The 21,779-nt window shown below is 39.9% G+C and overlaps 1 protein-coding gene across 1 annotated transcript; it reads right to left on the reverse strand.

Moving 5' to 3' along the window:
* Positions 1 to 444: 444 nt before the first annotated feature.
* On the reverse strand, positions 445 to 19,287 carry LOC125747321 (tyrosine-protein phosphatase non-receptor type 1-like). Its single transcript, XM_049022411.1, has 9 exons — positions 19,050 to 19,287; positions 17,376 to 17,466; positions 16,287 to 16,387; positions 15,074 to 15,172; positions 14,136 to 14,273; positions 12,142 to 12,351; positions 8,171 to 8,332; positions 5,114 to 5,278; positions 445 to 3,086 (listed from the first exon to the last, which is right to left on the reverse strand). Exons 1-8 carry the CDS (start codon positions 19,116 to 19,118, stop codon positions 5,204 to 5,206), a joined length of 945 nt encoding a protein of 314 aa, XP_048878368.1. The 5' UTR covers positions 19,119 to 19,287; the 3' UTR covers positions 445 to 3,086; positions 5,114 to 5,203.
* Positions 19,288 to 21,779: the final 2,492 nt, after the last annotated feature.

A 21,779-nucleotide genomic window follows, 5' to 3' on the forward strand; every position in this document is an offset into this window, starting at 1 on the left:
TGCAGCTGGGAAGTTACAGATAATGATTAACCACAAGACACATATTGGAAGGAACTCCAGGCCATAGTTAACTCTCCTTCCAATAAGTGTTGATATGGGGAAGAAGGAAAGTACAGTCTCACAAAGTATATTACAAAAACAAAAATTAAATTATAGACAAAATATATATATCCAAAAATAAATTGTTAAGGAGTTTCTAAGGAGAAGAAAAAAACAATCAGAATTATTGTGGCTTGTAGAGATTCAGTAACATCTTTCAGATGCATTTGCTGGATTACAAAACCATATGTACCTTATTTTGCCAATTCCCAGAAAGAGACCATAATGTATCGATAAAGGTACAGCAGCTTATCTTGATTAACTGAGGAAAATTATCCAACATTCAATTATGTATAATATAGATTATGCAACCAGATTTGTATACTAGAAAAACTGGATCACTACTTTCAGATGGACACAATGGCCTGTGCTATTTAATCACAATAAAACAGTGAACAGGAACTTCACAATGCTTTTGAGTTCAAGGTTTGGATTAAGAGCTACCAAGATAAAGATACTGCTAATGTTCCTAAACTCAGTATGAAAAGCCTCTCCGTCAGATCCCCTCCAGTCTCCGAGTTTAATTCCATTCTTACGCAAGGAGCCCCTTTCTGGGACTGCGTCAGCCGGCCAGTCCCTGAGGGGGACCTGGGGACCTGTCATTTCAATGATAATTCCATCAACAGTCGTTTTACAGGGAACATTAAACGGTATAGATTTCTTCAGCCGCTAAGAAAACAATCTGTTATGTATAAAATGTATTTTAGAATTCTTTTCAAAGAAAAATCTATGTGTAGAAAACAGAAAAAAAATACTAACAGGGGAAAGTCATCTAGAGGGCCACCTTGTGGAAATCCAGTGTAATGTGTGTTGGTTCAGGTTAATTTCACAGGGATTCTCTATGAAAAATGACATATAAACGCAGCCTGTGTGGAAATGTTTTGAATTGGGGGGGGGGGGGGGGGTGTAGCAGAATAGCATGGAACAACTGCAAACGTGCGAGCGATCACGTCTAGACACGCGGACGTTCTCACAGGTTTGTTCAGCCAGTTTGTGGCCCAGGAAGACAAATATTTACAATGAACAAGAGTTAATCATTAATTTATCAGTTTAAAAAAAGTACAATGTAACATTATATATTTTATACCATTAAACACGTTACGAGCAACACATTGAGTCTGTAGACTGTTCTGTGGTCTCCAGGGCGGTTGGTTTAATTCCTACCTCCAGCTGTGTGTGTGTGTGTGTGTCTGCATATTCTTTTTCTGGGGGACACACATTTCCGCAGGGGGGCTCCGGTGTTCACTGGCAGTACAATAACAGTTCACTTAAGTGAACTGCAATTTCTAAAATACTTACAGTGTGTACATCTGTACGCTGTAATAGACCGACATTCCCTTAAGGGTGTCTCCTCTAACTCCTTGATTAGACGGCAGTCTGTGTCCCTCTAACCTTAAAACCATTTTTTTTTCTCTCTCCAATAAAACCTACACGGACAGTAAAAATTTCATTTCTTTAGCCAGAGAGATTACGAAAGCGATACAGACGGACTACCTTGCGCAAGAGTGAAGGGCCTTGACCTGGCAACAATTTGGTTCCAGGCTTGGCTCCTTCACATCTCCACAGGCTGCTGACAAAGCTACGCAGAGAAAGGCCCACAGCACACGGGCCGAATGTACAGCAGTGTCAATGGCCTTTTAGGTTTTGGAAGCGTAGATAGACTACAAGTCCGAAAGCTGCATTCGGTATTGACACTTACTGCTAGACTGCCCCCCCCCCCCCCATTTCTGGGTGGAGCTCTTAGTGGATGTGTGAGAGTACCTGCTAATAGGTGGAGACGAGATATCTGAGTAGATTTATTGTGATTAAAGAGGGATAACCGCCTAAATCCCCAAGCTAGCATGCAGGATTGCAGGCAGGCTAAGGTCTCACAGGACAGCCGCAGCCGCAGACAGTGATTCTGTGGAAAAGGCATAGCCATGAAGCAGAGACGACCCACTGCAGCCCTGCACAGAGGTCATGGAGCTTTTGGCTGTCATTTTAAGCAAATATTCAAGGTAAACTGCTTAACCTGGGGGGGCTGACACTAGAAGATACCACTCGGAAACATGCAAGATCCTGACTTTGGTTTCCTAAACAAGGGGGTTTGCTATAACCAATGTAAAACTTTAATGTTAAGAGGGTTAAGCATGAAACACCCCCCCCCACACACACACACACACACAGTGCACATTTCCACAGAGGCAAAACTTAAGACTACATATTTTCACTTTCATTAAAGTACCATAAGTATACTGTAGACTACAAAAGGGAATTTCTGTCTGCTGACTGAATTCCTCTTTTGCCTGAAATAGGTACAAAACAGGAGAATATTACAAAAATATTGTACAAAGCAAAAAAAATAAAAATAAAAAATTCAAAAACAAAAGACCATGTTACTTTACTGTTGGTTTGAGTGGTTATATACTGGTGGACACATGGTCACTCACCTAGAGAACCACCCCTGAATTTAAGGTTAAGGTTGGGTTTAGTTTATCCTTGGGGTGTTAAGCGTAATGGATGAATCCACAAATGTCGATCTGCCTCATGAGGAGAAACAACGGGGCGCAAATGAGGCCCAGAGGTCCAGTGCGGGTCCTGCTTTGCGCCCAAACTAGCAGAACGACTGTATGCAGCAAAGGGAGTCCACCTCTCCTCAGTCACACACAAGCAGGGAGAGCAAACGACAATGTCAGTGGAAACCAGGCCGACTGCAGACGTAGACTCCCAATGCTAGGGCAACACCAAGGCACATAGTGGCCAGTAGGGGGCTCAACAAGCGTGGCGGGCTGCCACTGTCCAACGGGTCCCGATCGCCCCTCTCCTGTCTCTGAGGAAGGACCTCGTCATCTTCGGAGCTTGGCACTCTGAGTCCAGCATGGCTCTCTGTCACACCATCAGAAGTAGACGAGAAAACTCCAGCAACGGTTGTGGCAACCGAGGGGACGGTGGCCATCTCAACGGCCTCAGCCAGTGCCCTCCTCCGCAGCTCGGGTTCAGGCATGGAGCTGTAGAGAGATACAAGCAAGCAGTATTCAGAGACCCTCAGAGCCGGCCGGTTCCCACTGGCCAGAGCCCCAAAACACCCTTGAGAAGCCAACACCCCCAGTGTAAAACACAGGTGAAATAACACAGCAGCCATCAGTCCACACCATGCATAATTCATGAGGAACGATCTCATTAGGAAACGCAGAACGATTACCGTACTCTGCAGCAGGGCTGGCCAATCTCACTTGCAAAGGGTCGGTGTGTTTGCAGCTTTTTGGAATAACCTTTAGATCAGCTGTTCAAACCCAGGTGTGAGGACTCTTCAGCCAATCAGTCCCCTAATTAGTGACCTAATTAGGCAGTTATAGTGAAAAGGATAACATTGGCCATTCCTGCTCTACAGCAACTGCTTACTGATCCATTTTGGGGCTTTGCAAGAGTTTCTGTGTGTTCAATTAAAAACTGTTAATATCAAGTTAATACAAACAGGTGAAGTAAGGCTCTTCAGCTAAATAAAAACACTATGCAAACAGTTGCTGAATGGAACATTCGCCATCTGGAATACAAGCTTCTGGTCCAGTGCCGGTGGTCCCATTGGGGAGCACAGGCAGTGGCCTAAGGCTCCATTTCAGCAAGCAAACTGCACTCTGTCGCAGATGCTGAGGGCAAAACTCCACCCTAGAGGGGGCGCTGGTGGAAAAGCTTGCCTAGAACTCCACACGGGCTTCAACCAGCACGGCTCTGGTCTGCTGGCAGCCATCTAAACCCCCCCCCCCCAAACCTTATAGCTGAAGATGAAAGCAAAGACTCCATATTGGTTATGGACAAAAACATTACCCAGCCAATTAAATAAGGACAGACAGGTGGCTGTACACCTGTGCCGACAGGTATAATTTTTCAGGTTAATTATAACGGTATCATTTTGGCAAGCAAACTCTCTGGGGGGAAAAAAATATATTTAAGAGATACCAACTGAAAGTGTGATTTGTTCATTTTAGTTTGAAATATGGTTTGAAACAATTAACGCTTCAAAGACAATGCATGAGCATCAAGAGCAGGTGTTTCTGGAGTGTTTATTTGCAATTAGTAAAATGCACAAAAGCGGCATTTAAAAGTGCATTTTCCCAGGTCTGTACAACAGTCCACATAAAAGCAATGCAGTAATTTTAGTCTACTACACTCAGCCCGCATCTTACACGGTTTTGACCGATCCAAGTTCGAAAGTATAAAAAAGAAATGCACAATGCCAAACTGGCACGCAAAGTCCGTAAGCAGACTGAGCATGATGTGTGTGAGCAGACAAGACAGGTTGGGAATAGTTGTATACGCTACGTAAATAGGCACTTAAATCAGGGTCTTGAATGCACATGGCATTGCAGTGGGCTGAGGAAGCAACTGACTACATAAGATGCGGGAGCACTGTGTAGATTAGTGTAGTTAGGGAAAGGGGCGCTAGTTGAGTACTAATCTTAGTAGTATTTTGGCTGACATGCAGTGCTTTGCTTTTGTGGCAGAACTTACACCTCTACGCTAGTTTTGTAGCTCTTTGTCTTCCACATGAGTAATGAAGAAAAAATGAAATGAGTGTCAGAAACTGTAGTTTTAGCCAAAAAAAAAAAACATTCACACAACTAGTTTTGAATTGTCTTCTACAGATCGGAAAGACTCAGTGGAAGGAGAAGAAAAACAAACACACACACACACACACACACACACACACACACACACACACACACACACACACACACACACACACACAAACACAAACACACACTTGTATTCCCATCTTTGTGGGGACTGTCCATTTATTTCTACGGGAAAAACCTTAGTCACAGCAATGACGACCTTAACCATAAGTAACCAAACAAAATACAAGTCTCTTGACATTTTTAGTTTTTTTTATTGCATGCAACATATTTTTATAAAATTGAATTCCCCTAGTGGGAAGATGGTCCCCACAATGTGAAAATAATAGATTTATATTACAACGTGGGGGCATTTGGTATACCTGAACCACCCACACCCCCATATACACAGACACACTTACCCATTAGCTTGGGAATTGTGCTGTGCTTTGATATGCTCGTCACCCGGTCCTGGGAAGGGGAAGGATCCTGTTCTTGCACTGCTGGAGCGCTTAGGGGGCCGGGGAGGGGGGGGGTGTCAACTCTGCTGGGGGGTCTTCCTCATTTGAAAGTTCCCTCCATGATTCCTGTGCACAGACAACAGGTAATTTACGAAGACTTCTAGTGGCCTAAGTGCATAAACAGCTTGCTGGTCCCCATATATACCAGGCTGTCTCCATCAACAAGGTGCACCCATCCCATCTTCATAATCAATAATGCAATACTGCAGCACTATTTCCTGTTGCAATCAGAATAACTTACACAATTACAAAATTAGTTACAATTACTAGGAACAGCCATTAATCTCTGAAATGTAAACTGCTGGGCTCGGTGAACAAAAATTGGGTCTTTACAATTAAAATTGGAATATACGGTGCTCACAGGGAGTCTTGAGATTTGTGCTGTCCCAAACGATTATTCTTTCAACAATTAATTTAACGATTATTTGACTAATCTAGCAACTCATTTTTGATTGATATGATGATAAATGTATTGATAAGCAATTATTTTCAAGTTAGTCACAATTCATCCTCTCCCCCCACACACACAAATCTGAAATGATCATTAACACTTCCATCCATCCATCCATCCATTTTCCAAACCACTTATCCTTCTGGGTTGTGGGGGTTCCAGAGCCTATCCTGGAAGCTATGGGCACGAGGCAGGGAATAACGCAGGATGGGGGGGCCAGCCCTTGTTGCCTCGTGTGTGGGGACAGGGTGGGGCAAGCGGCAAATTTCCTTTTTTCAGGGTGGTAGGAGATGTCTCATTAATATTTATGAGAGAGGAGCTAGATGATTGGCCAGTGCATGCCTTACAAAACAGTGTGGCACTGCTTAAAAAAAATATTTTAAAAAATAGAGTTGTAGATTATTGCGTGGCAAAAATAAATGATGAGCATCGTTGTCTGTGGCATCACAATCCTGTCATTAAAAACGCTCCACCTTACTTCCAGTAAAAGTGATTAAAGCCAAAAAACTGAATATCGAATTTGAGGCTAACAGCGGTTTGAGACCCCCTCATTTTGCCACAAAAAGTCTTTACGCGATTCTGAACCTTTTCATAGTTTCGAATGACTTTATTCTTGAAACATTGCAGGTTTTTTTCTCGTAACTTTATGACTTTATTCTCAAATAGAGACTTTGACTTTATCAAATGTATATATTATCAAAAACAGTGCCAGCTTATTAGCGGAATAACTTTGTACTGTAAATGAAAACCATGCAGCAGGTCCAATAAATAAACTACTGTAGCTCTCGAATGCTGAAGAGATCAGGTGGACAGTAAAATTCAGTTATTAGCAGACTGTTTAATTGCATGATTCTTAAAAGGACAGCGTTAATGTGCACCCGAGGGGATAAAGCAGTTTCCCTTACAGTACGTTTAGCTTATCACTTAGTGCATTGCGGTCACAAAACATTTACGTAGTTTTACACAACGCGTCGACACTAAAATTCTACGTCTACGCATTTTTATAGTCGACATTGTCGATTACGTCGAATAATCATCCCAGCCCTACTGGAGATGCTTGCTTAATTCAGTAAAAAAATACAGACACTCCTCACCTAATAACAGAATTCCATTCCTATATCTAGGTCGTTAAGCAAATTGGTCCATAAGCGAGTAGCCACCCTTTACTGATACTTCAAGCATGCTGTAACGGAGTGGTTTTGTGCCAACCATCTTTAGATGGTGCAAAGGTGACTATTTATAGCTTTTTAAATAATAGACTTTATTGATCCCTGTGGATCAATAGTGCATTGTAGCATACAATGCATAGTGCTCCCCCGCCAAACTTGCCCTATGTAATTGACAGCGAGCTGGTTATTTAAGGACCTTACTGAAGGACCTCCAAATGTGCCGAGGCTGGGCTCGAACCAATAACCATCTGATCACAGACACAGAGGCTTAGCTCACCAAGCCACATGCTGCCACTATACACTTATAGTATTTAATACATTTATAAATGTTTGTACAGTAATGCATTGTATACTACAATACACAGAACAGAGGAAATCAGCTAACTAAGGTTTGCTTACAGGTAATCTTTCTAATTTATTCTGAATAAAAATAAGTGTACAAGGAAACACCAACTTTATAACTGTGCATAATTGCCTGACGCTGAGCTGCCGTTTCCATGACCAAAGTTCTCGTACAAAGTACAAGGCTGACTGGTCGGAGAGCTGGTCGTACGTCCGAGCTGTCATTAACGAGGTAGGTTAAGTGAGGAGTGCCTGTATTACAAATTTATCAGTTTTATAACAAAATCGTTACTTCTTTTGCTTACAAAAATATCACATTACAAACAATCAGGAGTTTTAAGTAAGATTCATTTCAAATATTAAATATTAACCCAAATTTATTGATAAGCAGTCTCATTGGATGCTTTTTTAATTAGTAACACATTTATATCTGAATTAACATAAAATAGCAAAATTTGTATTTAGTATCTATTGGGAACCAATGGACTACAGCAGCAATTACAGCGATTCCCCGCCTATCGCGGAGGTTATGTTCCAGACCCATCAGCGATAGGTGAAAATCCGTGATATAGAGATACCATATAAACAAACATTTTTTTTTTTATAGTTTATAGTTTAAGGCTTAAATCGTAGGCGGGGCACCATAGCTTGAATCACGATATAGCGGGGGATCACTGTAATAGCAGTGTAACAGAACTGAATGATTCAATCAAAAAATATTATGACAATTAAATTAAAAATGTTTGCGTGAAAGGTATGTGAAGATACGTTAAACACTGCTTGTCAATGTACTTTTGTTATAAAACCAGAAAACGTACAAAATTAAGTTTCCCAAGACTGTGAGAACCGTATATGAAATATTCGGAAGCTTTGGAATCCTTCAAAAGTTCACACAGCAAATAAGAATGAGAGTAGCACTCCTTGCTGGCAACTCATGTCAGGCGAGTGGCAGTTCAGCCAGCAGACAAATTCTGTGTTGTGGACAAAGCTGCTGACCTGCACCGACGTGTCCCCAGAAATGACCCTGGCGCCCTCGATGACCGCCAGGTAGGAGAAGCGCAGCTGGTCAGCCGTCTGGATTAGGCCCATGCGGTACTGCCGCATCTCCAGGAGAACCTCACGCACATACACGGAGGACGGGTCCTTGCGAAGGGACATCTGAAGGCACATCATGCAAAAACGAACAGACTTAACACACTTAAAAAGCCCCAGGGTCATCAAACGACCAGCCACTCATCTCCAAATAGCAATTCTGCTGCCGTTGGAGGAACTATGGCCACCCCAGGAGCATAAATAATATTTACCCTCCTTGGCGGTTTTTCAGTTGGGGGACCCAGCTAAGTTCTCCCATGCAAACACCATGGTTATTTCATAAACTGTTTTACACTACACTTGCATCCAGTCAAGGGTGTAGCTCAATCATACATCCTGGACAGGCTTCAGGTCTTACCCCGATCAGGATAGGCACTTGGACTACGTACAGCAAGATGGGTATATCCAGTTAAGTAGTGAATTACTACACATGTTGAAGAACATATTAGTATTAAGTATAAAAATGGCTTCCTGTCTAGGGTGGACCCCAGTCTTACGCACTATGCTGCTTGTGACGAGCTCCCTGACCGATATTAGGTAAGACAAAGGATGAATGGATGGATTCTTATGTTTGCATAATACACAGGGGTTAATGGTACACAAAATTCATGGTTAGGACTAAGCTGTTGTTTTGCATTCATGGTACAGCACAATTTCAGTACAGCATGGAAAATAATAAATTTAAATAAAAAAAAAAAAAAACACACACACAAAACAGCTGTAAACCAAAGACAATGTCTATAGACGTGTCTGAATAACAAAACCATAACAGATGCTCGTATGAATATTGTAAACATAAATATGGCAAATGAATGAAAAAAGCAACATAATCATACTGAACTAAATCCCATGTAAATCCTGTGTTTCCCATGTTATGAACTACTGAGTATGATTGCACATATATAGCGATAAACACTGTAAACTGGTACTGAAAAAAAAGTTTTGAAAATGGTACTACAGCATGTTGAAAAAAAAAATCTATATTTTTGTGAATGCCTATTTGATCAGCTAAAGGAATACGTCTCCTTAAGCTCAATGCTGACAGCGGTGACATTACACTAGTGGTGTGTGCGACAACAGGAAACAACTGTAACTGAAGTGACGAGAGCAACAGCAAAGATATGGTACACTTTATATAGAGATTAGACATCTGAGATGGCAGCAGTTTCAGCAAGACTTGAACTCATTGACAAAGAGGGGCCTCAAAGTGAAGTATTTTGGCTATAAAATGGATGAAAAAGGAGAGTCCCTAAACACAGGAGAACCGCTGTGCAAACGCCCTTTTAAAGTGTGTCCTGCAAAGGGAAGCAACGCATCAAACCTGGCCATCCATCTGCGGGACAACCATCCTAACCTCCTCAAGGAATCCAAAGACCGACAGGTGACAGTTGATTAGTTCACTCCCCTGTTATGTCCATGAAAGAAATCAGTGTTCAAAAACCCTCCCCTCAGTAGTAATATACACATTCATACATAGTCTACAGTGATGAAAACTATGCAGGTCTATTTCATTAGCAACCCGAACTCAAACAATTTAACCAGACTGACTCGAATCGCTAATTACTAATAAAACACAAAAATAATGCCCAACATGCTTCTTTGAATAGTATGCTTAAGTTTTATTTTAAAATAACCTTAGATGCCTAAAAACATTGCCCGAACTAAAGCATGACATTTAAGAATTTCCTTTTTTTAAAAAAAAAAAAAAGAAAAAAAAAAGAAAAAGATTATCGATAAAGATATTTAGTTGTTGTGCAACATTAACAGCTTTAATTAAGTTTTTAGCTCAGTCTGAATTTCCTGGCAAAACTCCACAGGGAGATTATCTTGCAAAGGCTGTTTCTGTCCTGGTCTGTTCGTAGACACAATTAGATGATCGTCGCAAACGAGTCGGCACACTGGAAGGATTTCCAGCAGCACAGCAGAGTTCGGTAGAATAGAGCTGACTGAGGGCGCCTCTCCACTGCACCAGGTACCGAACACTTGGTACTAAAAAATGGCTAAATATTGCTCTTTTTCCATTAATTTCTGGTCCAGTATCAGTACCGAAGTATTAAACCACTTGCATTTGCTCAAAATCATTTCTACAGAATCCAAAATATTTCCATAATCCAAAATATTTTTTTAATATTTCCAGACTTCACTTTTCTCCTCCACTCTACAAAAAAAAAAAAATTGCAAAGCTTTGTTTCGTCTTGTTGCTACCTATTTTTCTGTGGATTAATCTATAGACTTTTACCAACTGATCAATTAATGATTAAAATCCTCTAGAAAAACGGTAAATTTTGTTTTAAGTTAAGTTAATTTTATTTTGACAACATACTGTGCCATTGCAAGGTTTTAGATAATGGACGCTGGCTTTTCGGCACCACACGGACATCATTTTCACCCACAATTCAGTAAGTAGAGTCTAAAATATTAATGAGAAACCTATTGCGATGTCCAAAAGTAATCTGTATAAATTTTGTATATTTTTATGTCTAAATTCAGTTTGCAGAGCGACGCATGCGACTGCTCTGGTAAAATCATGGAAGCAATAAGCACTGAAGTGACGGTGAAGAAAGGGGCAGCTCAGCAACCACTGTGCAGTGACCAACCACCTTTTTGTTTAGTGATAATTTGAACTACTCGCATAATTACATAGTGATATTAAGGAAAACATTTGTTACAATGAATTGAAGCGTGTTAGAAATCATAAAGGTAATTTTGTTAAAATATATTAAGGAAACGATGCGTTCATTTAAAATATTGATGTGGATGCGTTTTCAGCATTGACGTCAACCATGTTGACTAATAGCAGTAGTTCTAATGTCGATATTAATATTGCACATCATCAAGCACTAATACAGACGCTCCTCTACTTACAAACTTTTAATTTACGAACTTTCAAACATACGAACGGAGTGCAAGTCTAAATTGTGTTCGCTGGGCTCCTGTTTCCTGTTCGCAACATCAGACTTTCTCTTTCTGCACACCAATTCCACCTAGTATGACTTCTGGCCGCTACTCCCGCCGTGCAGCAGCGTAACCTGCAAACTCCCAGCATCCTAGGTCTTTGTACTGGCGTATGCCCTTAAAATGATGTTGAATAACGACTTACGAACATTTCAAGTTACGAACAGCCTTTCGGAACGCAACTCATTCGTAAATGCATGTGTATATATACTAAAATATACTATAATATTACGCTAGTATAATAGTTTGGTACAAAACACAAGAAGTAACATTCACTTTGGTACCGTCTTTAAGTACCAAAAGGTACCTGGGCAGTGGAAAAGCACCCAGACAGTCTTAGTCTTATCAACTACTCTCTTTAGTGTTGATGTAATTCACAGGGAAACCAAAACATTCCTAAACCAGCAGTTATGAGCAAGTGTAACCAACATTATCCTTAACCAGCCAGCAATAGCATAATGTTTTCTGTGTTGAACATCTGCTTGTTAATTTAGGATGTCAAGAAATGTATTCATTTGTTTCATTATGTGTAGTGTACCGAAAATGATTTACTGAATGTTACCCGACAAACATGCCTACCGTTACAGCCCTAATTAGTGTAAAACGGCACAACTATAGTATCGGTTAACCAAATTCAAATGACTATGGTTGTGCATTAGGGATACAACCCTCGTTTTGGAGTTCACCCTGTCATCTGGTGATATCTGAAATTCTCACATAGCATTTTCTGGAGGATAACATTCACTTAACTAGTTTGAACAATACAATCCATTGAAATCAGGGAATTTAAAAATCTACCAACTGAATTGATAATTTTCATCTTCTCTGCTAATGTTCTAAGAAAACAAATTAAATACTGGCAAGAATAAATTGAGTTTGGCAAAATCAATACGAAATGAAGACTCAGACTCGGTACTTACCAAGAGGAGGCAGGTGTCCACAAGGCAGAAAGTTCCTGAGCGGCCAATCCCAGCGCTGCAGTGGACCACCACAGGACCATGGTCAGAGTTTAGGCACCCTGACTCCCTGACCTTGAAAAGGAAGTTAAGGAAGGAGGCAGGAGACTCCGGAACTCCAAAGTCAGGCCAAGTCGTGTAGTGGAAATGCAGGATCTCTCTGGTCTCCTGAGTCTTTGAAGAATCAAGGTAAGTGACATCATCACTGGATATGCATGAGGGATTGATGGCAGTATGTAATACTTTAAGGTAAATTTTGGGGCTACAGGATCCATTTGCTCCAGAAATTCCTCTACTAACCTATACTGCTCCATATTCCCTGAATGCTCTTCATGTTGTATGTTTTGCTGAATTGAATCATTGTCCAATTACGTTCTTGCTTTGGTTGGAAGATGTTGTGTAGCTCTTGCTCCTATGCTGCTTACATGTCCAACGGAAGCTCATCGAAGCTGCATTTATGCCTGACTCCCTGACAGCTGTATATTTGTAATGGTCTGCCTCACATACATGTTGCTTTGGATGGAAGAGTCAGCTAAATAGAGCAAAAATAAAAGTAAATAGATTCAGGAGGACAAACAACCGAGAACATCTGTAATGCAGCAGAATGTTCAGTGGTCTGAATCACAAAGCTGGTTTAACAAAGTCAGGCTTCAAAGATAAGTTCTAGTGTAACTGAAACAAACAAATGCAATCAGATTAGCAACATCATGACGCTGACTATCAGCAATCTATGTCAAGCCAGGATTTCTTACTGAAACCATGATTATTTCCTAAGCACATGCGCATAAAAGCCGTGTCCAACAATCAACCAATCATTTAAGCATGAATTGCAACAGGGCTACAAATTTTAATGCAACAGGACAGAGAATTATTATGGTAAAATATGAATAATTCTAAAGTACAATAACGGTGAAGAGCAACAACGCAGCTACAGCCAAAACCCAAACATTACGCTGCAGCAGATCGCCGACAGTGAAGATCCATACATACAATTTAATTGTTAAGATGCTGTAATTTTCTTAATTCCCAAATATGCACTTCTTGATTATTCTTAGTCTTTTTATTCACAATACTTTGAGGGTCTGCTTTCACAAGAACAAAACTTCTTATTCAGCCTCTTTCATTCCTTTGTTGCTACTTCATTTAAGCAAATTTGTTTCAAAATGAAATGAGGTGTAGATCTCCATCCATACGATGTTTTTGTGAAGTGGTAATAAGATCCAATATATACGTTTTGACTTAAATTCAGAAGATCAAATATCAACTGCGGTCGCCCCTTCTCTTTGCTGCCACTAAGCGGCGTTGCTTCAAGTTTGGGGCAATTTGTCTTAAAAGTAGATCAATACAAGTTTCTCAGCCATACAATGAGTCTGCAAAGTTTGAAGTAGATCCTTCAAAGACGCCGAGTTATCTTCTTTTGTATTCCCCATCTAGGGAATACAATAAACTACAGACGCTCCTCTACTTACGAACGAGATACATTCCGAATGGCCGTTCGTAACTTGAAATGTTTGTAAGTTGTTATTCAACATCATTTTAAGGGTATACACAAGTACTAAGAACTAGGATGCTGGGATTATGTACGCTACGCTGCTGCATGGCAGGAGTAGCAGCCAGAGGTCATACTAGGCGGAATTAGTGCACAGAAAAAAAATCCGTCCTCTTTGTTCGTATGTTTGAAAGTTCGTAAGTAGAGGAGCGTCTGTATAACCAAATTGATTTTTTCTATCAAAAGAGTCTGAAATAAATTGGTGTTATACCAACACAATTATTGCAGGAAAACAACAATTCAACAGTGACCAATGGGAATCCTGCATTGTCTCCATGCATTCGATTGGTTAATCATTTTTTAATCAGTAAAAATATATCGATTATGTTATTTTCTAAATTTTGAATCCATCTTGCTTTTGTCTCCAGCGCTAGATTCAATCACAGAACCAAGATGCCAGAATACTTACAGATAAATTCTCCAGTTCCAAATGGCGGACGGTGTAGTAGGACTTCACGTTCTCGGATACTAGAGTTAGCTTGAGGTTTGTGTCCTCAAACACCATTTCCCTGTCAGCATGAGAAGGCCAATACTGGGCACACTTCACCTGAACAAGATCCAACGGGGGGGGGGGGAGACACACACACTTCATTCAGTGTTAACCCAAGTCCATTGATCTTCTACAGACTTCAATGAACAATAAAATTATTTTTATATCAAGAAGGACTTTCAGATCTTTATGAACACTTGTATGTAGACTCAATGCAGTGAAAACTGGGGCAAGAGTGTTTATTTTTTTTGATAAACATAATTAGTTAGACCGTCCAAATCAAACGCACATTCGTTTGGAAGAAGATAGTTAGAATTTGCTACTCTAAAATCAGCAAGCGGACGCTGACGCAGAGGCGTGAGCTTGTGCTACAGGACGGCCTGCCGACTTCCACAAAGCCTGCATCAGCACATCTTCAGCACTGGCTGCCTGGCAGAAACGCTGTCAGTTTTAACCTGTATGATTCCACTGTTTCCAGTAAGCCACCTGGTCAGATCTCTCCATGCGAACACATAAGCCTGTATTCATTTTATACAAAATAAATAAATAAATAAAATGCTGCAAAAATGGCCATTATTTATAAAAGTACCAGGTACAGAACTATACATTCAGTTTGTTGGGTACACTCAATGATGTAGGCCATTATGTGTATTGCTAATAATGTTGATGTTTTAGTGTATTTTATCGCAAATATAAATTCCAAAACTGTATATAGATGTACTTGGACTCACTAGATATGCACACAAATTGCATCAGGACCTGATAAGACAGAATTCTACAGTCTTTGTCCTTTCAAGACAGCTAAATGCTTTTTCTGTTTAAATTTTGGCATTGACGACGAAAGTGGCAGTACTCACAGAGCCTTTCTCCACAACACGGTTCAGCATGACCACACCACGGCTCTGCTGCTCCCACACCATCTCCCAAAAGTGCCCGCAGGTGTTTGGCAAAGGACCCTGATTGAGTGTTTGGGATGATCCAAAGGAGGAGGGTAGAAGAAGGTGGGTGGGGGGGGGTGTCAGAAACCCTCTCATTTCCTTCTATTCGTTATTAAAAAATCAACAAATTTGTTTGACAATCTGCCGTTTCAATGCACATGGTTCCTTTACCTCATTTCTTTGGTTAACTGTTCTAAAACAAAATCACAATAGCAGCATCAAAAACAATCGTAACTGCAGAATTGCTCTTATAGTACAGGTCTGGGCTGGCTTTCAGGGATGAGACCGTAACGTCCCGTAACAAGCAGGGGCACGAAGCAACAAGGTATGAACAGAGATTCCACAGCAGTGAAGCACACATACCAAGGCAAAGAGTGATATCCCAGACAACTAGTATCAGTACCTTTCTACGCTTTCAAATTTGCTTAATGCCTTCCAGAACGATTAAGCGAATAAACACTGATAATCAAACGTTTATGGAGTTTCTTTATCCTGAAGATTGAGACTTCATGTTTCCAGAATGTTTCTACAAATTAGGTGTAACAAGCAAATGGGAATGTAACTGCAGTTGTCGGTCAACAGATAAAAAGGATTTGAAAAGGCTAAGAGAAGCTTCACACGACTTTCTCCACCAATGACAGGTGATGTACTTCCAAAATGAATACTTTCAAAATGTTCTTGCCCTTCACCTACTTTGACAAGAACACTGAGCATGTAAAAGATTCTAGGATCTCAGACTGCAGACCGTTATATACTCAGTGTTCATAATTTACAGACCTTACCCATTTTACTGGAACAAAGTAACCTTTTACCATTTTTAATCGTGCCGGAAACCACATAAAATCCAAATCTGTTTCTGGTCTAGAATGTTTTTCAAAAGCTTTTGCTGATGTCCTAAAGATCAAGGATGGAGGGTCGAAGATTCTTGGAGATCTTTGTAGAGGGTTGGGATGCAACCCATACACATACACACCAGGTTCTATCTGACATCTCCACATGGACCACAACTGTTTTCACACTGAGAGATCGCTAGTTACCACTAAAATTGAATCAATATAAAATAAAGGAAAAATGGAAACAACAAGAACGCTAAAAAAAAATTCCATAACAGGAAAAATAAAACATGCCTTACCTGTGTCAGAATATAGCTTCTTTGGGTCTCGTGCACTGAAATTAAGCTGGCATTGATGTAATCATTAGTTCCTAACTGCAGACATATTCTGCTGTGATCAACTGAAAGGAAAAGAATAATTTGTTATTTCTTTAGTAGATGGCTGTACGCAATGTGATTTCACTTAGCATGCGATATAATGAATGGTGCACAAAGGGGATGGTAAATACACACTATATTATTCCAATTTCCTTAGGCTAAAGCACATTAAAAAAGTTGTGTCAATTCAGTAAAAAAAAAAAAGTGATCAATAATTCTCATCTCATCCCACTAATAGGCTTAAATAAAACTACATTCAAAACAGGCTAAGCCTCTGTCCATGATCAGAAGGTTGCTGGTTGGAGCCTGGAGTCGGCAGAACAGCCATGGTCTGTGGGCCCCTGAGTTAGCTCCTTAGCCCCCAGCTACACAGGCGTGGCTGCAGGAAGCTGCCCTTCACCAGCAAGCTCTCTCACACCTACATAAGAGTCTGTATGTTATGGAGAACATGATGGGGTAGGTGAAGAGATCCTCCAGAGTGGGATCAATAAAGTGTGACTATTATTATTATTATTATTATTGAAAAGTGAACCAATATTATTACATGCCGAATGCAAAATCCCCATTTTATATATTTTATAAATGTTTTTTTCCACAAAAATACTGAAATTCCCCATACCCTCATCAATAGCACCTGGGACAGTCTACCAAGAAATTGACAATGATTTATTAAACACACATATTTAATTCTGGCATCCACTCAAGACTTCATTGACTCCAAGCCACAATAAGCTCACATTTGCTCAATGGGGCTCAAAGGGGCCCAAAGGGGCCATGGAACAGGTGTGACCTGATCACCACTCCAGCTAAGGGAACCAACTACTCTCTAACCTTGGCTGTAGGGGGCTCTATACTCTTTACAGCAGAATCACATGGGCTCAAATAGCTTCACTGTGTTTTCTTGAGCCTACAGCTAATGTGCTCCATCAGACACCCTGCTAAATTAATCCCAACTGTCTATATTTTTTAATACCTCAGAAATTAGAAACCAGTTCCCAGTGTAATACTCACAGGGGCTGACATCTCGGTAGCGATTCCTGGTTTTGTTTTCAGGTAGTCTGGCAATGGCACATGGAAACTCGGTTGACTGATCACGGATTTCCTAAAGAAGAACAATGAACGATAAACAAACAAACAAATAATATTTACGAATTTTAACTCAATCTAGAAACTGTTAATATCAGCCCTTGAGAAACAGGGAAACATTTAGGCCTCTGAGGCAAGAATTAGACATTTGTGTGAGTTTATGACAATAAAATACTAATACTGGTCGGTATTCGGCCTCTGAAGTTTCCATTTGCAGTATATATAATAATAAAAAGCAAATCCCTCTCCAATTACTTGTTTAACATGTGTTAACCAGTCAACTATTCTGACTTTCGATCTATTATATACTTCATTGTTGAAAGGTTTAGGACCAAGATCGATGCAAATAAATTATGAATTAACAGAAAACTCTATGACCTCAACTCTCACCAGGAGAATAGAAAATGAGATGAAATTTATTCCTATGGCTGTTTTACTACGACTTTGCCAAATAGAACATTTTGGGGAGAATTATTATTTTTTTTACTTTTATTTTAGTAGTAGTAGGAGTATTAGTAGCAGATTGGGCCTGTTAAAAAACACACACTCAACTGCCTAGTTGTGACTATGATTAAGAAATTTCGGTCTGCGTTAACCAAAATGCTTAATTTACCATTTCATGAGCAATAAAAATTGCCACTGTTCAAAGCCCGTATGCAATGCAATTAAAACGGTCAGTCAACTGTAAACTTTATTAACATGCAATTATAACAGACATGCGGATCTATTTGCATTAATCGATTACGCAAGATCTCATACACAAATACACTAGGGCACCTCGATTCACCTGAACATAACATGTCTTAAGGCTGGTTATTTGGGGGAAAACCCGAGTTTTAACGTAAGAAATAAACAAAATGGCGCTGTCAAAAATAATTAAGAGCTATATAGTGATATTGGGGAAGAAAAAAATCGGCTTAACAACACGCCACACCCACGCAAGCATGCCACGGGAGCACGTTAACATATCTGTATTGCAATGCTTAATGTATCATTATGTGTCATGACTTGTTGCAGATCACTAAGATACGTGGACAACCAACTTAATTTTTGCCTAGACGATCTCGACTGGGTACGTACTACCAAAGTGTCTGATTAAAATTACCAAACCCGAACAAAAGCAGATACCTTTATGCAACACAAAACGAATAGTTACAAGGTAACATGGAATGTACGTTTGTTTCTGCTGTAGGTCAACTACCTAAGGAAAAAGGATGTCATTTCAACTAACAGAAATGCTTAATAATCAGAGTCACTTATTCACTTTCCCGGGTAATTCGTATTATTGGTCAGAGCCCATTGATTATACCTACATAGTCATAAACCACGCCAGCATGGCAACTAAACCACACCGCACTGATCGCCGCCTAACTTTAACGAGGCGTCTTAACCAGCTCGTTCCGGGTTATTAGTAACTGGTAACAATAGCCGTGGAATCGTATACAAAATAGACACATAAATCGAAGCTTTTAAAAATAAGTGCTTACAGCAGCTGACCGGGGCTGACAGCTGCAGCGGACTTAAATATAGCCTTAATGTTGGCCGAGTATTTAGATCTACATAATCAGTAGTAGATGGACGGACAGATGGACAGATTACCTGGAAGATGACATTCCAGCTGCCATGTTCGTCGATCTCCCGAAATTCGGCCTCCACCGCCGCTTCCATGCTCACCCTACCCGTGTGTGACCTCCTCCCTTTAGTAGATTAAAATGCAATTCATGCAAAAGTACGTGCTTTCCGCGTGCATGGTGGATCGCCAGAGCAGATTTCCCAGTGAGATACTCGTTCACAGTGTCACACAGTCCCAGCGAAACCATATGAACCTTTTAAAATTCGCGTTTTAATTGGGTGTAACGGGAAGATCTGCGTCCTCATTGGTCTGAACAATGGGCTGGGCTTGGCGGTATAACAGTAATGTATCAGAGGGAGACCAGCAGGGCTTTCTGGTAGTAACAGATCAGAAATTAAAATATTTGCATTCACACAACCGAATACAGCACTGCATATTTAGTGTTTTACATGCAGAAGAAGCAAGAACATCTAAAACCAACAGTTTTTTTTTTATCTGAAAATCATGATGTCCAAAAATATTTACAATTTCTCTGCTTTTAAATTGCTCTATATAATTTATAAATAATTATGTAAAAAAATAGTAACATACAGACAAATTTGTTGGTACCCTTACAGCTCATTGAGACGATGCTTCATTTCTCCTGAAAAATGATTCACTTAAAAGCAATTGTCTAATGTATACCTGCATGTCTGTAGTATGTGATAAAATAAAACAATAAAGTTGTGAAAAGAAATGACTTCTTGTTTATTTTACAAAAATATGCTAAAATAGTATGGACAGATTTGTTGGTACTCCTAAAAAGACTATTTATCCTTGCATTATAGTCATGTTTCAAGCTAAGTGTTTAACCTTAATTAGTATCAGGGCTGCCTGCAAGTTTTTCATCGGCCGTTCAGCCTATTTAAAGGGAAAGAACACGCTACTGTGTTGTTGGGTATCATTGTGTCACCACACTGAACATGGACCAGAGAAAGCAAAGGAGAGAACTGTCTGAGGAGCTCAGGAAGAACATTATAGATAACCATGCTAAAGGTAAAGGCTATAAGACCATCTCCAAGCAGCTTCATATCCCTGTGATCACAGCTGCCAACCACAGCACTCAAGAAAGGCTGATAAAAAAACACTGGACTATTTTTAAATGATCCACTATGAGCCCAGGTCTTATTCCTATTGAACATCTATGGAAAGATGTGAAAATTGTACTGTGGAGATGCCACCCTTCGAACCTGGGACAGATTGAACAGTTTGCTCAGGAGGAGTGGACCAAACTACCTACTGGCAAACATCTCACGGTGACGTACAGAGATCGCTTGCCGGCAGTGATTCCTGCAAAATGTGGTGCCACAAAATATTGAATGGTACCATTTATTTTTATTCGTGCCATTTTCGTTTAATTTATGTAACATATTCATCTGAATCAATAATTAAAAGCGAAGTCTGATTTGTTTTAAATGTTTAATAAACAATAAGGGATGTTGTTAAACTTGTCAGTTTCAAGTTATTTCAGATTATTATTATTATTATTATTATTATTTTGTTTTTGTGGATGGGCTATTTTGTGGGTAACAGAGTCACTGGAACATTCCAGAAAGCTTGGAGTGGGGTCCAATGTCTTGAGACCCTGCCCCAAAGCATCCCAACACCAAATGCTACAGATATATCTGAACTCTGCACTTACCGTTAATTGTATACAACTTAGTGTCTATAATTTTTAATTGTACAAACATATTCTAAACTACAGTATCAGTTGAAAGTTTGTGCTTTCTTGCGGGAAAGTCTGTCTTGTGTTTAACACACTATATCATTTTTCTTGAGAATGAAAGCACAATTTGTCTACAATATAAAAAAAAATTAATATTAAATTAATTGAGCATCAGAAAAGTGATTGAGAAATAGAATATAGTTCCCCATGCACTGGAAACCTCAAAATAGCCACAGTATTGATATTAATATTAGCTTCACAAATATTTGGTTAAGAAAGTTCAGCATGAAATAGCCAAAAAAGTTGGGAATAGGGTGTAAATGGGCTGCTTTCTTTGCCCCTTTTGTACAGACATGGGAGCCCACGACATTATTCTGAGTTATCCTTCACTCTCCTTTTCCAAAAGATAAATACTGTGTAATTCAAAGAGGGGTTTTGGGTGTTTTGCAGCTTCTTGCTGCAGTATGAAGGACTGTCCAATCAGACATAAGGCTGATGAAATGACATGCCTTTGAAGTATGCTATGATAGACATGCTGGCTAAGATCTGCAATGTGATGCTTACCAAACAATGCCAGACCATGTCGCCGAATCCACCATGCCTGACAGTGGGTGCCACAGCTTCACAACTCATGCATGCATCCTTTCTGTGCTTTACTTATACAGGCTAATCAGTAGGTTGGTTTCTACTCCTGGTGGTAGACAAGTGTATTCAAAGTTAGGATGTTTATGTTTTATGAAGATAAACTCAAACTTTTCATTTCTACCGTATATTTTCATAATGCATCACAGAATATTTTGGTCGCATACCTTGGTTGTACCTTAGATATTAATTATTAGGGTGTTGTTAAAATGGGACACTTTTTGAGAATTTGCTTCCTGCAAAAACGCACAGAATCACCTCCACGCCTTCAAGATTCAAGATTCTTTATTTGTCACATAAACCGTTACACTAGTACAGCATGTAGTGAAATGTGCCTTGATTCGGTCCTGAACTTGATACCGTTCCAATGACATTAATGCTCTATGAACACTAAACACATAAATTAACT

The sequence above is a fragment of the Brienomyrus brachyistius genome, chromosome 8 (genome assembly GCF_023856365.1).
Source record: "Brienomyrus brachyistius isolate T26 chromosome 8, BBRACH_0.4, whole genome shotgun sequence".
Lineage (NCBI taxonomy): Eukaryota > Metazoa > Chordata > Actinopteri > Osteoglossiformes > Mormyridae > Brienomyrus > Brienomyrus brachyistius.

Excerpts from the sequence above, each read along its gene's own strand:
- LOC125747321 (XM_049022411.1), bottom strand. The coding sequence starts at position 19,118 with ATGGAAGCGGCGGTGGAGGCCGAATTTCGGGAGATCGACGAACATGGC. Across the intron at positions 12,352-14,135 it reads TGGAACTGGAGAATTTATCT|ACTCAGGAGACCAGAGAGAT; the intron begins GTAAGTATTCTG and ends GATTCTTCAAAG. Across the intron at positions 8,333-12,141 it reads TGGACACCTGCCTCCTCTTG|ATGTCCCTTCGCAAGGACCC; the intron begins GTAAGTACCGAG and ends ATGTGCCTTCAG.